The 12,734-nt window shown below is 51.4% G+C and overlaps 1 protein-coding gene across 1 annotated transcript in view; it reads left to right on the forward strand.

Moving 5' to 3' along the window:
• Positions 1–1,916: 1,916 nt before the first annotated feature.
• Positions 1,917–12,734, forward strand: part of CDC42SE2 (CDC42 small effector 2) — a 64,865-nt gene continuing 54,047 nt past the window's right edge. Inside the window, exons 1-2 of the mRNA XM_068122158.2 lie at positions 1,917–2,084; positions 7,648–8,023. Coding sequence (XP_067978259.1) covers positions 7,970–8,023 — 54 coding nt within the window. The 5' untranslated portion in view covers positions 1,917–2,084; positions 7,648–7,969. The remainder of the gene's footprint in view (positions 2,085–7,647; positions 8,024–12,734) is intronic.

Raw genomic sequence — 12,734 nt, forward strand, 5'->3', positions numbered from 1 at the left:
CCCCCCAAAAAAAAATAGGAATTTGCTTTTTTCTCAGAAACTACACATGCAATTTCTATGAAACTTCACCACAACCTTCATTCATCACCCGTGATGTACCAATGTTTGTTCAAGGCATTAGAAAAATTGGGGTCTGAGGAGGTATTTTTTATTCAGGTCTAATGATAATGTTAGTATGATTCTACATGCTGCCCTGTCTTCTTGCAACCATTGAAATTGGTTTAAAATACCTTTAGTCAGTGCAGTATAATGTTTATTCTACTAGGTGAGTGCCAGGGGTATTGCCCCTATGTTTATGTTTGTATTTATGTGGAAGTGTGGAGTCATATAATGAAAGCAAATGGCACAAATAGGGGGAAATAAAATAGCACAACATTTCTAGCAGGCGAGGCACCGCACATCGCACCAACACAGGCACGTGGGGGATGGGGGGAGGAGCTTGAATAAGAAGAGGAAGAAGCAAAGTTTCTCCGTAATGTTTTCCGAGTTTGTATAAATAGCTTCTCTTGAGTTTGAAGAAGATATGGGCAGTGTATGTTGCCAATGTTTACGCTGTTTCTCTGGATGTAGAAGAATATTACCATTCGTAGATATGAAGCTTTATTGTACAGAATTCGACCTGTTCTGTGGCAAGGCATACTCGAGTTGAGCGGACAAAATGGCGGAATTAAGACCCCAGGCTGAGAGACCTGAACGCAGGCTGACCAAAGGTAAGCCTGTTAGCGTAAATTATCTTCAAAAACACACCCAAACACACAGTTTTTATTCATGCAATCCCGTGGAGGTCGAGAAGTATGCATGCAAAGTTTGGGGCTGCTAGGTTTCATGGTTTTGGAGTTATTGAGGAGATGCACACACACACACACACACACACACACACACACACACACACACACACACACACACACACACACACACACACACACACACACACACACACACACATACACACACACACACACTTCCATTTATTATTATTATAGATTTAGCTGCTTACAGATTGCAACCACAGTGGGTTTTTTAAACAGACGCTGGACTTCATGCATTAAAGAGGAAGAAATTACAATGATTCCTTTGTCTGTCTGATCTATGATAGTGCAGAACAGCATAAGTATTGACACGTTTTAAATATTGCTAATTACTAAGTAATTTTAGTAATTAGAAATTTCTTGATTAATATAAGTAGCGACATAGCATACTTGAAATATTCCATATTTAATTATATTTTTGCATTTTAGGTCACATGACTTGCCATATTTTTGGTTAATGTTTGAATAAAAATAAATTATGAATATACATTTTTAGTTTGTCTTTTGGCTGACATATCATTGTAACCTAGTGCTCTTGAATATAAACTTTCACAATCCATTTCATCAAATATATAAACCTTAAATGTATTGTCTGCACGTGGGTTGCACCCGATATATGTACACTGTACAGTACTGTACTGTACTGTACAGCCTGTACTGTACATACTGGAGGGGCATGCTTGCACTCTGCAAGCAACGGCCTGGGTGCATCCTGTTCTTTGCTTAATATTGACGACATTACGTTATTGAAGTTATATTTTACATTATGCGGAATTTCTGTGGGTGGCTGGTAGATACTATTATTATTATTATAATCCTGAGTATCATGATATGTGTATAAAAATACTGAGTGTGTAGTATAGAACTATAGATGAAGAAAATATGTAGCGGTGTAGTAGACATACTATAAAAGGCGGTGTATCCAAAGAACTACTTTGCTTTAAAATATCGATTTTACACTGAATTGTGGTCTTTGGAAGAAAAATCAATAAGGAACGTATTAAAGGTCTTCAATGAGACTCAAGAAAACTCACAAAAGATCAAACGTAGAAGACACGTGATCTTGAATAATCATAATGTAGTGATCAGGCCACGCCTTTGCGTTTTACGTCCGCGCCATCGCCATTTACGGTTACGGTCCTCCCCGGTAACTTGCGTACGTTTTGTAACGCCGGTCGGGGCGGCAAAGCCGACACGAGAGGGGAGAATAGAGGAACGAACGAAAGATCGACCGAAGGGAAGAAAACGAGCACCATAGAACGTCTTAGTTGCGAAGTGAGTGGAGGATTCATGAAATTTGGGTTTTTATATTTTGTTTTATTCAAAAACAGGTGAATGAAACGTTTCATCGTTGTCGGCGTCTTTTGATCGATCGTTTCATGCGGTGCTTTGCTTTCGGAGCAGCTACATAGTGTTGCCATTGAGTTAGGTGTGATGAGTGGAGCGCGCGGGGTTGCAATCAGAGAAGTGCGTGCGCTGTGTGGCTGTTGATACTATTGTGGTGTGTGGTGGAAATCTCGTTCGCTATCAGGTGACTGGCAGGCAGCGATAGGGAGCACCCCTCCAAATCCCTCTCCTCTCCACTTTCTTTCATGACTCCATCTCATCAATTTCATCCACCTCTGCATCTCGTCGCCCGTGCGTCCCGCGTCCCCGTCGCCGTGCGTCCCGCGTCCCGTCGCCCGTGCGTCCCGCGTCCCCGTCGCCCGTGCGTCCCGCGTCCCCGTCGTCCGTGCGTCCCCGTCGCCCGTGCGTCCGCGTCCCCGTCGCCCGTGCGTCCCGCGTCCCCGTCGCCGTGCGTCCCGCGTCCCCGTCGCCCGTGCGTCCCGCGTCCCGTCGCCCGTGCGTCCCGCGTACCCGTCGCCCGTGCGTCGTGCGTCCCGCGTCCCCGTGCGTCCCGCGTCCCCGTCGCCCGTGCGTCCCGCGTCCCCGTCGCCCGTGCGTCCCGTCGCCCGTGCGTCCCGCGTCCCCGTCGCCCGTGCGTCCCCCGTCGCCCGTGCGTCCCCGTCGCCCGTGCGTCCCCGTCGCCCGTGCGTCCCGCGTCCCTGTGCGTGTCGCGTCCCTGTGCGTCCCGCGTCCCCGTCGCCCGTGCGTCCCGCGTCCCCGTCGCCCGTGCGTCCCGCAGTTCCCCGTCGCCCGTGCGTCCCGCGTCCCGTCGCCCGTGCGTCCCGCGTCCCCGTCGCCCGTGCGTCCCGCGTCCCCGTCGCCCGTGCGTCCCGCGTCCCGTCGCCCGTGCGTCCCGCGTCCCGTCGCCCTGTGCGTCCCGCGTCCCCGTCGTCCGTGCGTCCCCGTCGCCCGTGCGTCCCGCGTCCCCGTCGCCCGTGCGTCCCGCGTCCCCGACGCCCGTGCGTCCCGCGTCCCCGTCGCCCGTTGCGTCCCGCGTCCCCGTCGCCCCGTGCGTCCCGCGTACCCGTCGCCCGTGCGTCCCGCGTCCGGCGTCCCGCGTCCCGTCGCCCGTTGCGTCCCCGTCGCCGTGCGTCCCCGTCGCCCGTGCGTCCGCGTCCCCGTCGCCCGTGCGTCCCGCGTCCCGTCGCCCGTGCGTCCCGGCGTCCCCGTCGCGCCGTGCGTCCCCGTCGCCCGTGCGTCCCCGTCGCCCGTAGCGTCCCGCGTCCCCGTCGCCCGTGCGTCCCGCGTCCCTGTGCGTCCCGCGTCCCTGTGCGGCCCGCGTCCCCGTCGCCCGTGCGTCCCGCGTCCCCGTCGCCCGTGCGTCCCGCGTCCCCGTCGCCGTGCGTCCCGCGTCCCCGTCGTCCGTGCGTCCCCGTCGCCGTCGGGCGTCCCGCGTCCCCGTCGCCGTGCGTCCCGCATCCCCGACGCCCGTGCGTCCCCGCGTCCCCGTCGCCCGTCAGCGTCCCGCGTCCCCGTCGCCCGTCGCGTCCCGCGTACCCGTCGCCCGTAGCGTCGTGCGTCCCGCGTCCCCGTGCGTCCCGCGTCCCCGTCGCCCGTGCGTCCCGCGTCCCACGTCGCCCGTAGGCGTCCCCGTGCGTCCCGCGTCCCCGTTGCCCGTGCGTCCCCCGTCCCCCGTCGCCCGTGCGTCCCCGTCGCCCGTGCGTCCCGCGTCCCGTCGCCCGTAGTCGTCCGCGTCCCCGTCGCCCGTGCTCCCGCGTCCCTGTGCGTCCCGCGTCCCTTGTGCGTCCCGCGTCCCCGTCGCCCGTGCGTCCGCGTCCCCGTCGCCCGTGCGTCCCGCGTCCCCGTGCGTCCCGCGTCCCCGTCGCCCGTGCGTCCCGCGTCCCCGTCGCCCGTTGCGTCGTGCGTCCCGCGTCCCCGTCCCCGTCGCCCGTGCGTCCCGCGTCCCCCGTCGCCCGTGCGTCCCGCGTCCCCGTCGCCCGTGCGTCCCGCGTCCCCGTCGCCCGTGCGTCCCGCGTCCCCGTGCGTCCCCGTCGCCCGTAGCGTCCCCGTCGCCCGTGCGTCCCCGTCGCCCGTCCCGTGCGTCCCGCGTCCCGTCGCCCGTGCGTCCCGCGTTCCCGTGCGTCCCCGTCGCCCGTAGCGTCCCGCGTCCCTGTGCGTCCCGATCGCCCGTGCGTCCCGTCGTCCCGCGTCCCCGTGCGTCCCGCGTCCCGTGCGTCCCGCGCGTCCCGCGTCGCCCGTGCGTCCCGCGTCCCCGTCGCCCGTAGCGTCCACGTCCCCGTCGCCCGTGCGTCCCGCGTCCACCTCGCCCGTCTCCCCCCGTCCACCTCGCCCCTCCCCCGTCCACCTCGCCCCTACCCCCGTCCACCTCGCTCCTCCCCCCCGTCCACCTCGCCCCACTCTCCCCCGTCCACCTCGCCCCTCTCCCCCGTCCACCTCGCCCCTCTCCCCCGTCCACCTCGCCCCTCTCCCCCGTCCACCTCGCCCCTCTCCCCCGTCCACCTCGCCCCTCTCCCCCGTCCACCTCGCCCTCCCCCGTCCACCTCGCCCCTCTCCCCGTCCACCTCGCCCCTCTCCCTCCACCTCGCCCCCTCTCCCCCGTCCACCTCGCCCCTCTCTCCCCCGTCCACCTCGCCCCTCTCCCCCGTCCACCTCGCCCCTCTCCCCCGTCCACCTCGCCCCTCTCCCCCGTCCACCTCGCCCCTCTCCCCCGTCCACCTCGCCCCTCTCCCCCGTCCACCTCGCCCCTCTCCCCCGTCCACCTCGCCCCTCTCCCCCGTCCACCTCGCCCCTCTCCCCCGTCCACCTCGCCCCTCTCCCCCCGTCCACCTCGTCCGTCTCCCCCCGTCCACCTCGTCCGTCTCCCCCCGTCCACCTCGTCCGTCTCCCCCCGTCCACCTCGTCCGTCTCCCCCCGTCCACCTCGTCCGTCTCCCCCCGTCCACCTCGTCCGTCTCCCCCCGTCCACCTCGTCCGTCTCCCCCCGTCCACCTCGTCCGTCTCCCCCCGTCCACCTCGTCCGTCTCCCCCCGTCCACCTCGTCCGTCTCCCCCCGTCCACCTCGTCCGTCTCCCCCCGTCCACCTCGTCCGTCTCCCCCCGTCCACCTCGTCCGTCTCCCCCCGTCCACCTCCCCCCGTCCACCTCGTCCGTCTCCCCCCGTCCACCTCGTCCGTCTCCCCCCGTCCACCTCGTCCGTCTCCCCCCGTCCACCTCGTCCGTCTCCCCCCGTCCACCTCGTCCGTCTCCCCCCGTCCACCTCGTCCGTCTCCCCCCGTCCACCTCGTCCGTCTCCCCCCGTCCACCTCGTCCGTCTCCCCCCGTCCACCTCATCCGTCTCCCCCCGTCCACCTCACCCCTCCTTCCCGTCGCCCCGTCACCTCACTTCTCCCCCCCGTCCACCTCACCCTCCTCCCCGTCCACCTCACCAGTCTTGCCCCTGTTCCCTCCTGCCCATGGTGGCACTGCTCTCGAGATCCATCTTGGCCTACATTTTGACCACATTTAGGATCGGCATCTGGCAATACTTATTTTGCAGCGCTTTAGGGTGATGATCAGACAAGAATGTGGGGTTTGTTTATTTTATTATTATTATTATTATTTTTGTCTGGAGATTTGCTTTTTAGGTCTGAGTTCATATCCAACTCTACACACGTCACCAATCTACTCAACTTGTCATGCCTGAATTTAGTTTTTAGATCAAATGTCTGCTGTTTTAATAAAATTGTGTTTATTAATTGATCTACAATTAATTAAGCATAGGGGAACGCTAATTGCTGTTGTAGTTTGTTTCTACAATTAATGCCACCACTTCCCCCTCACCCCATTTGTAATAGTACTACAGACTTTCTTAGACATCTAGGAGTACTAAAACCACCATTTAGAAAAAGAAACGCACCCGTGTCCAAAGGAAGCGGTTCAGTTTGGCGTTTTTGATATGAAATTGACAAAGCCTAGAAACAAACGAAACCCATTATAATTGCCCTTTACAACCTCGTAGAATTAAACCCGGTGGGTTGGCAATGTTTTTCTTCGGCATTTCTGTCGAATGAAAGGAAGGACATAGCCAAATAGAGAAGTAGCTTCACAGCTTACAAATTTCTTCCTCCAAACCTCCGAGCTGTATCTCGCAACCGGCTGGAACTTCAGTAATGAAATTTTGCATCAATAATGTGAATACAAGGTACGTGGGTTTGACCTCATGTTTTTTGACCTTGACCTAACTTTTAAAGTGGTGATCTAATTGTAACCATTTTAGGATTTTTCACCATAAGTCGACTAGGTTTTGTCCGATGAGAGCAAAATTGCTCTCTAGATAGCCGAGAATCTGAGATCAAGGCGGATTTACATTTACACTAATTTATATTGTATCCCTCCAGGTTGAAGGTCAAGGCTAAATGGTGGTCTGAAAAATAGAAACTTTTTTTTTTTTTTTTTTTGTCATCACTCAAGTTTGTCAATTTGGAGTCTCAAAAGACCGCTCGGTCTTCCAAGATGTTCTTGAATCATAATAGTTGACCTGCACTGAAGTTGTGCACCTGATATGTGATTCAGGTCCCACCACCGAAGGTGGATGGAGGTTAATTTTTCACTCGTCTGTTTGTTTGTAAACAGGGTATCTCAAAGTTGTGGATGGATTCAGGATGGAACGAAATTTGGTGTACCGATTGGGTGTGTGACAAAGAAGAGTTGATTCAATTTTGGTGGAGATTCGAATCTGGATCCGGATGCATTCATTTTTAAATTTCTAGGTGATTCGTAATCATTGAGTGATGGGGCCAAAAATTATATATAGCAGGATATTTCAAAAAGTTGTGGACTGATTATGATGGCACATCTAACAAGCCGATTTGATTCAGGTTCAGGTCTGAATACAGATCTGGCCCATCGGTGGGATACAAAACGTAAACTGTTCAGCTTGGTGTAGGAATGTGCTCCACCAAGTGGCGTTCTAGTTTAGGATTGACCTTGTTAATAAAAACAACTTCTTGATCATAACATGGTTTTCCTCAGTTTTTCATGATGTTGAATTTTTTGGATAGATTGTAGATTGGGACACATGTTCTTAATTTATGCTTTATCCCTAAATGTTGATTGTCAAGGTTATATGGTAGTACAGAAAGAAATATGGCCATCTTGATAGTTTTTTTGTTTGTTTTTTTTTTTTTTTTGTATACAAGATCGAGGCTCGTGAAAGAGCTAACATTAATCGCACAGAAAGACAAACCGACACATAAAACATATAACATGGGGAGCGGTAGACAAGATGGGGTGAGAGGGGGAGGAACACAAACACATCTGAGAGCAGGGACATCGAGAGATCTGTGGGAGGGAGAGGGCTTTGGGGGGGGGGAGGCATGGGAAGGGGGGCGGTGGGAGAGGTATAAAACATATGGATACTGCCAGGACTTCCAGGAAAGAAGTTGGAATTTCAAACAATTGTTTGTTATAGTTGTGCAAAATCATTGATGTTTCTCGTAATTTTGTCATTTTCAGGACAAGTGATTGGAAACTAAAGTGAACTGCCCTTGACCGTGCTTCCATCCAATTGGAATTTGATCTTCATATAAGGTTGACGAGACCTTTTGAGTGCCCGTTCCTCGTCGTTGACCTTGTATCCCCCCGATTCGCCGTCACCGATCCTTCATTTGGCAATTGGTTCAGCAAGTGGGCTTCGTCTTCCTGCTTCGCACAATTTTCCTCTACTTCATCGCCTGCGTCGATTCCCACTTCCTCAGTTGCACCTCCCTCCAACCCCTTCCCAATCCCCTCCAGCAGCGTCATCCCCGATCACCTCCGGCTGCTGTGTTTTTCCAGAATGAGTGAGTTCTGGATTTGCTTCAGCTGCTGCGTAGCGGAACAGCCTCAGCCAGTAAGCATTACATCCCACATGGACACCTGTTGTCTTGCTTGGATGACTTACCTTGAGTGGTGTTTAGTTGGAGTCATTATTGTCAAGTTTTTAAAGTTTTCATAAAATAATTTTGTGGAATGCCTGTCCGTTTTTAAATGTTAGTGTTGTCATCCATTTGCTCTACGTGTAGCTTTACTTGCACATTTTATTTTCAAATGGTGGATTATCTTTAACCCAGCCTGCCCCGCTCCCCCTCCCCCCTCCACCTGTGTGGCCAATACATCCCTCTTTCATCCTTTTGCTTTATTTCTGACTCCTGTCCTCTTTTGGCTTCTCCTTTTCCCTCCATTACTCTCAGCTTTTAAATCCGATCTGTCTCTCATTCCTTCATGTTTTCTTAATTATGAAATACTGTACACCCCTCCCTGTATATTTCATCCATTGTTGTTTGTAATGTTAGATGGTTTCAAACCAGTGAAGGATTGCTTATTTTTTTTTGATGTTGTAATGTTGTAATTTTTCTCAAGATGTTTACCTTGATAGGCCCCCGAATAACTAAAAGTTAATTTGTCCAACTATCCACGGACCCATTCCATTCCCCTGCACGTTGTCGGATGTTGTCACATGGTCAATCTTCATTGGTCTTTTGGACCAAGACTAGACTGTAAACACATATAGTTGCTTGTTTGTGGAGAAATGATGCTCCATAGTGGATGCCTTACAGATATACTGCCTTCATTTTGCATGTGAGAGATGGCTCATAATTCTGAAGAATACGATATTTAAATAAATAATTGAAGACTCTGGTGTAATGGTTAGAACGTCCGCTCTGACTGGGAGGTCGGCGGTTCGAACTCCAACCGAGTCATACCAAGGAGTTTTAAAATGGTACGTGCTACTTCCTTGCTTGATCCTCAGCATTTAAAATGGATAGAGCACGTACAAACAACCATAGGTTGGAAATACCAGCACAGGCTTTGATGGGCCTAATGGCAGCCACCTGCGTTGAAGTTCCTAGCACGTGAACTCTTATTATGAAAGTAACGTTTTGCTGTTTAGAATCATTTTTCCATTTTCAGTGGTTCCTGATTTTGTGTATTGTTAAAATTCTGTGTGCTCTTCCTTCGTACCATCTGTATGCTGCATTTCATAATTGGGACTACTGCACTTTCAACACAATTTCACAATGTACTCTTTATGTCTTCCGTAGTTTTGGTGTGGTCCGTTAACCCACCTTGTAAACCACCAATTCAATTAACACCTACGTCTTCACCGCGTGGTATTTCCACGGATGATACGTTTGCAAAGAACCCTGGTGTTGGGCTAGCGGCTAGGGTGCCAGCTTAGGATCCCAGGATCCTGGGTTCGAATCCCGGTCGATCGCTGAATTAACGCCAGGGGGGTTGACTCAGCCTGTCATCCTTCCGAGGTCGGCAAATTGAGTACCAGTTCACTGGTAATTCCCTGTGTGTCGCAAGAGGTGACTAACAGGGTTGGCGACAGGAAGGGCATCCGGCCGTAAAACATTGCTTCAAAAGGGTGACCAACAAAAACAACAACCACGGTCCCCGAAAAAGGCCAACCCCCGCTTTGCGGGGGAAAATGGCCTCTAAATGTGTTTTTATTTTATTTTATACGTTTGCAAAGACCAGTGTTTTTATTTATTATGGCCTAGCCCATAGACGGCATAGAGCAATGCCGTCTGGAAGAGTGTTTGTCTATCCGTCCGATGTAAGTATGTATGTCCTTTCCCCTAGCAGGCATTTTGCGGGTTTATTCCCTTTAAAATTCGTTTTCTCCGCAATCGTTGGTCCGATTGACATAATCGCCGAAACATTTTCATGGAAATTTTTTTGAAATATGGCTCATTGTCAAGTACTCTCCATGGGGAATACCATATGGTGATGTCATAGGTGCCTTCATTATGATGTCATACATCAACGAGTATTAATATAGATAAAGCACACTTGATCTGCTCAATATGAAATTTCTTGAGCGTGATGTAGGGATAAATTGGTCTATGAAGAAAAAAACAAAAAAAATTTTTTTGACGTCATCAGTGAAGTGATTCGGCAGCCGTATTTTTACGTGATAGCCCATAGGGCAATGCCGTCTGCAACAGCGTTTGTATGTCCTTTGCAAACGTCCAGCAAAAAAGAGCTGAGGATCTGGTTGCATGACGGGACAGCAGATCCCCCACTCAACAGATCCCAGCCCGGCTATGCCGTTAGACTATCGGTCTTGTTTTTATGTGCTCTCGGGATAGTTGAGCTGCAACGCAAATCACACAAAATGCAGATAAATGCACGAGACCAAACCGGACTTTACGTCAAACACAGCCACTGAAATTCTGGGAAGTGATGCAACTTCCCAGTCCCAGGCTGCTTTTGGTACAAGTGGTGCCACTTGTATGACGTCACATTTCTATCGACATTCAGTGAGACAATTGACGATTTTTGTCATCCTGATGCCAACCATTGTGGTTTGTCTGTACTCTATCCTCTAAATGCTGAGCTGTTAGTGATGAAGCTGTATGTACCATTTTTAGCTCACGTGGGACGTAGTTCCGGGGAGCTTATGCGATGGCGAGTCGTCAGTCCGTCCGAAACACTTGCAACTTCTTCTCAAACTGCTGACGTGGTTCTGACAAAACGTGACAGAAATTATATGTGGTATGTTGAAACAAGTTTGTTCACAGCATGAAAAAAAAATTGAGGCCCAAGGCCCAAGGGGATCTTACCAGGGGTCAAAGTGGATCCAGGTTTTACCACCCCCCAAGATAGGTATTTGTTTGTTTGTTTAATGACATGATTATGTTAGTGTGATTCTACGATCTACGTGCTGTCCTGTCTTCTAGCAACCATTGAAGTTGGTTTAAAATACCTTTGGTCGGTGCAGTATACTGTTTATTCCACCAGGTGAGCACCAAGGGGTATTTCCCCTATTTTTAGTGTTTCGTATGACTTGGCCACGGACTGCCCGACTATCAGATTCGGAGCGGGTGCTTCTAACCATTATTAGTCTAGTAGGAAGACTAGGTCCCCCTGCACCCCCCGGAGATATACTTCTAATCAGTGTTTCTAGATTGGAAAAAATGTGTAGAAAATGACTAGCTATGGCCCCAAGCTGAAAAAATGTCCCACATACCATTTTTATGCAAATTACTGCTGCAAATTTTATGCAAAATTATGCAAATTTTATGCAAATTTTTGATGAGGAGTAGAGTTGAGGGGTCTTTGAGGGCTTCATCGAGGTGCTCTCGGTTGCAAGACTGGGTCATTCTGAGAAGCACAGCAGGGTCAGAGATCATGATGTTCTCCTCCTCAGTGAATCTCTCCATCAACAGCCTCTCCATTGCCTCACACACTGTTTTGAGGCAAAAGAGGGACTTTGCGTAGGCCTTTCCACTGAGAACACCTTTGAGAGATCCACTTGTTACTAGTTGTGCCTCAAAGAGAATCTCTGCATATCCAGAACCACGCATCTTGTGTCCAGTGAGCATCCCGATGTAGTTCATGGATGTGTGGAAGGGTCCAATCGTTACTACATGACTAGCAAATTCATTTGGCCAGCGCCAGATGATGGGAAGGGCTTTCATGCAGACACCCAGATCAAATGTATTCAGGACCCATCTCTGACCCACCTCAGCAGTTGCTGCCTCGGAACGCTTCAGTAGCTCACGAACAACTGCGTTGTCTGTGATCGGTCTGTGCCTGGTGCCTGCATGGCATGGCAATGACCTGCAGCCTGTGCCTGGGCTAGGGGGTTTCACCTCTGCAACTGGTTCTCCCCCACCCAGCAAATCAACAGTCGACTACTGCACGCCTATCCACCAACCGATCACAGACAACGCAGTTGTTCGTGAGCTACTGAAGCGTTCCGAGGCAGCAACTGCTGAGGTGGGTCAGAGATGGGTCCTGAATACATTTGATCTGGGTGTCTGCATGAAAGCCCTTCCCATCATCTGGCGCTGGCCAAATGAATTTGCTAGTCATGTAGTAACGATTGGACCCTTCCACACATCCATGAACTACATCGGGATGCTCACTGGACACAAGATGCGTGGTTCTGGATATGCAGAGATTCTCTTTGAGGCACAACTAGTAACAAGTGGATCTCTCAAAGGTGTTCTCAGTGGAAAGGCCTACGCAAAGTCCCTCTTTTGCCTCAAAACAGTGTGTGAGGCAATGGAGAGGCTGTTGATGGAGAGATTCACTGAGGAGGAGAACATCATGATCTCTGACCCTGCTGTGCTTCTCAGAATGACCCAGTCTTGCAACCGAGAGCACCTCGATGAAGCCCTCAAAGACCCCTCAACTCTACTCCTCATCAAAAATTTGCATAAAATTTGCATAATTTTGCATAAAATTTGCAGCAGTAATTTGCATTAAAATGGTATGTGGGACATTTTTTCAGCTTGGGGCCATAGCTAGTCATTTTCTACACATTTTTTCCAATCTAGAAACACTGATTAGAAGTATATCTCCGGGGGGTGCAGGGGGACCTAGTCTTCCTACTAGACTATATGTCACCGAGTCGAGTGGACATTGGAATGATTTTAATTGTTCCCATGATTTTGATTCTCAAACTATAATAAGTGTTCCCTTACAAGGAACTTCAATGCATGAGGCCCATCAAGCCTGCACAATGCTTGTTAGCATATGGTTTTTTGTCCATGCTTTATCCCTTTTAAATGCTGAGCATCAAGCAAATAAGCAGCATGTACCAT

The sequence above is a fragment of the Myxine glutinosa genome, chromosome 7 (genome assembly GCF_964187855.1).
Source record: "Myxine glutinosa chromosome 7, kmMyxGlut1.1, whole genome shotgun sequence".
NCBI lineage: Eukaryota > Metazoa > Chordata > Myxini > Myxiniformes > Myxinidae > Myxine > Myxine glutinosa.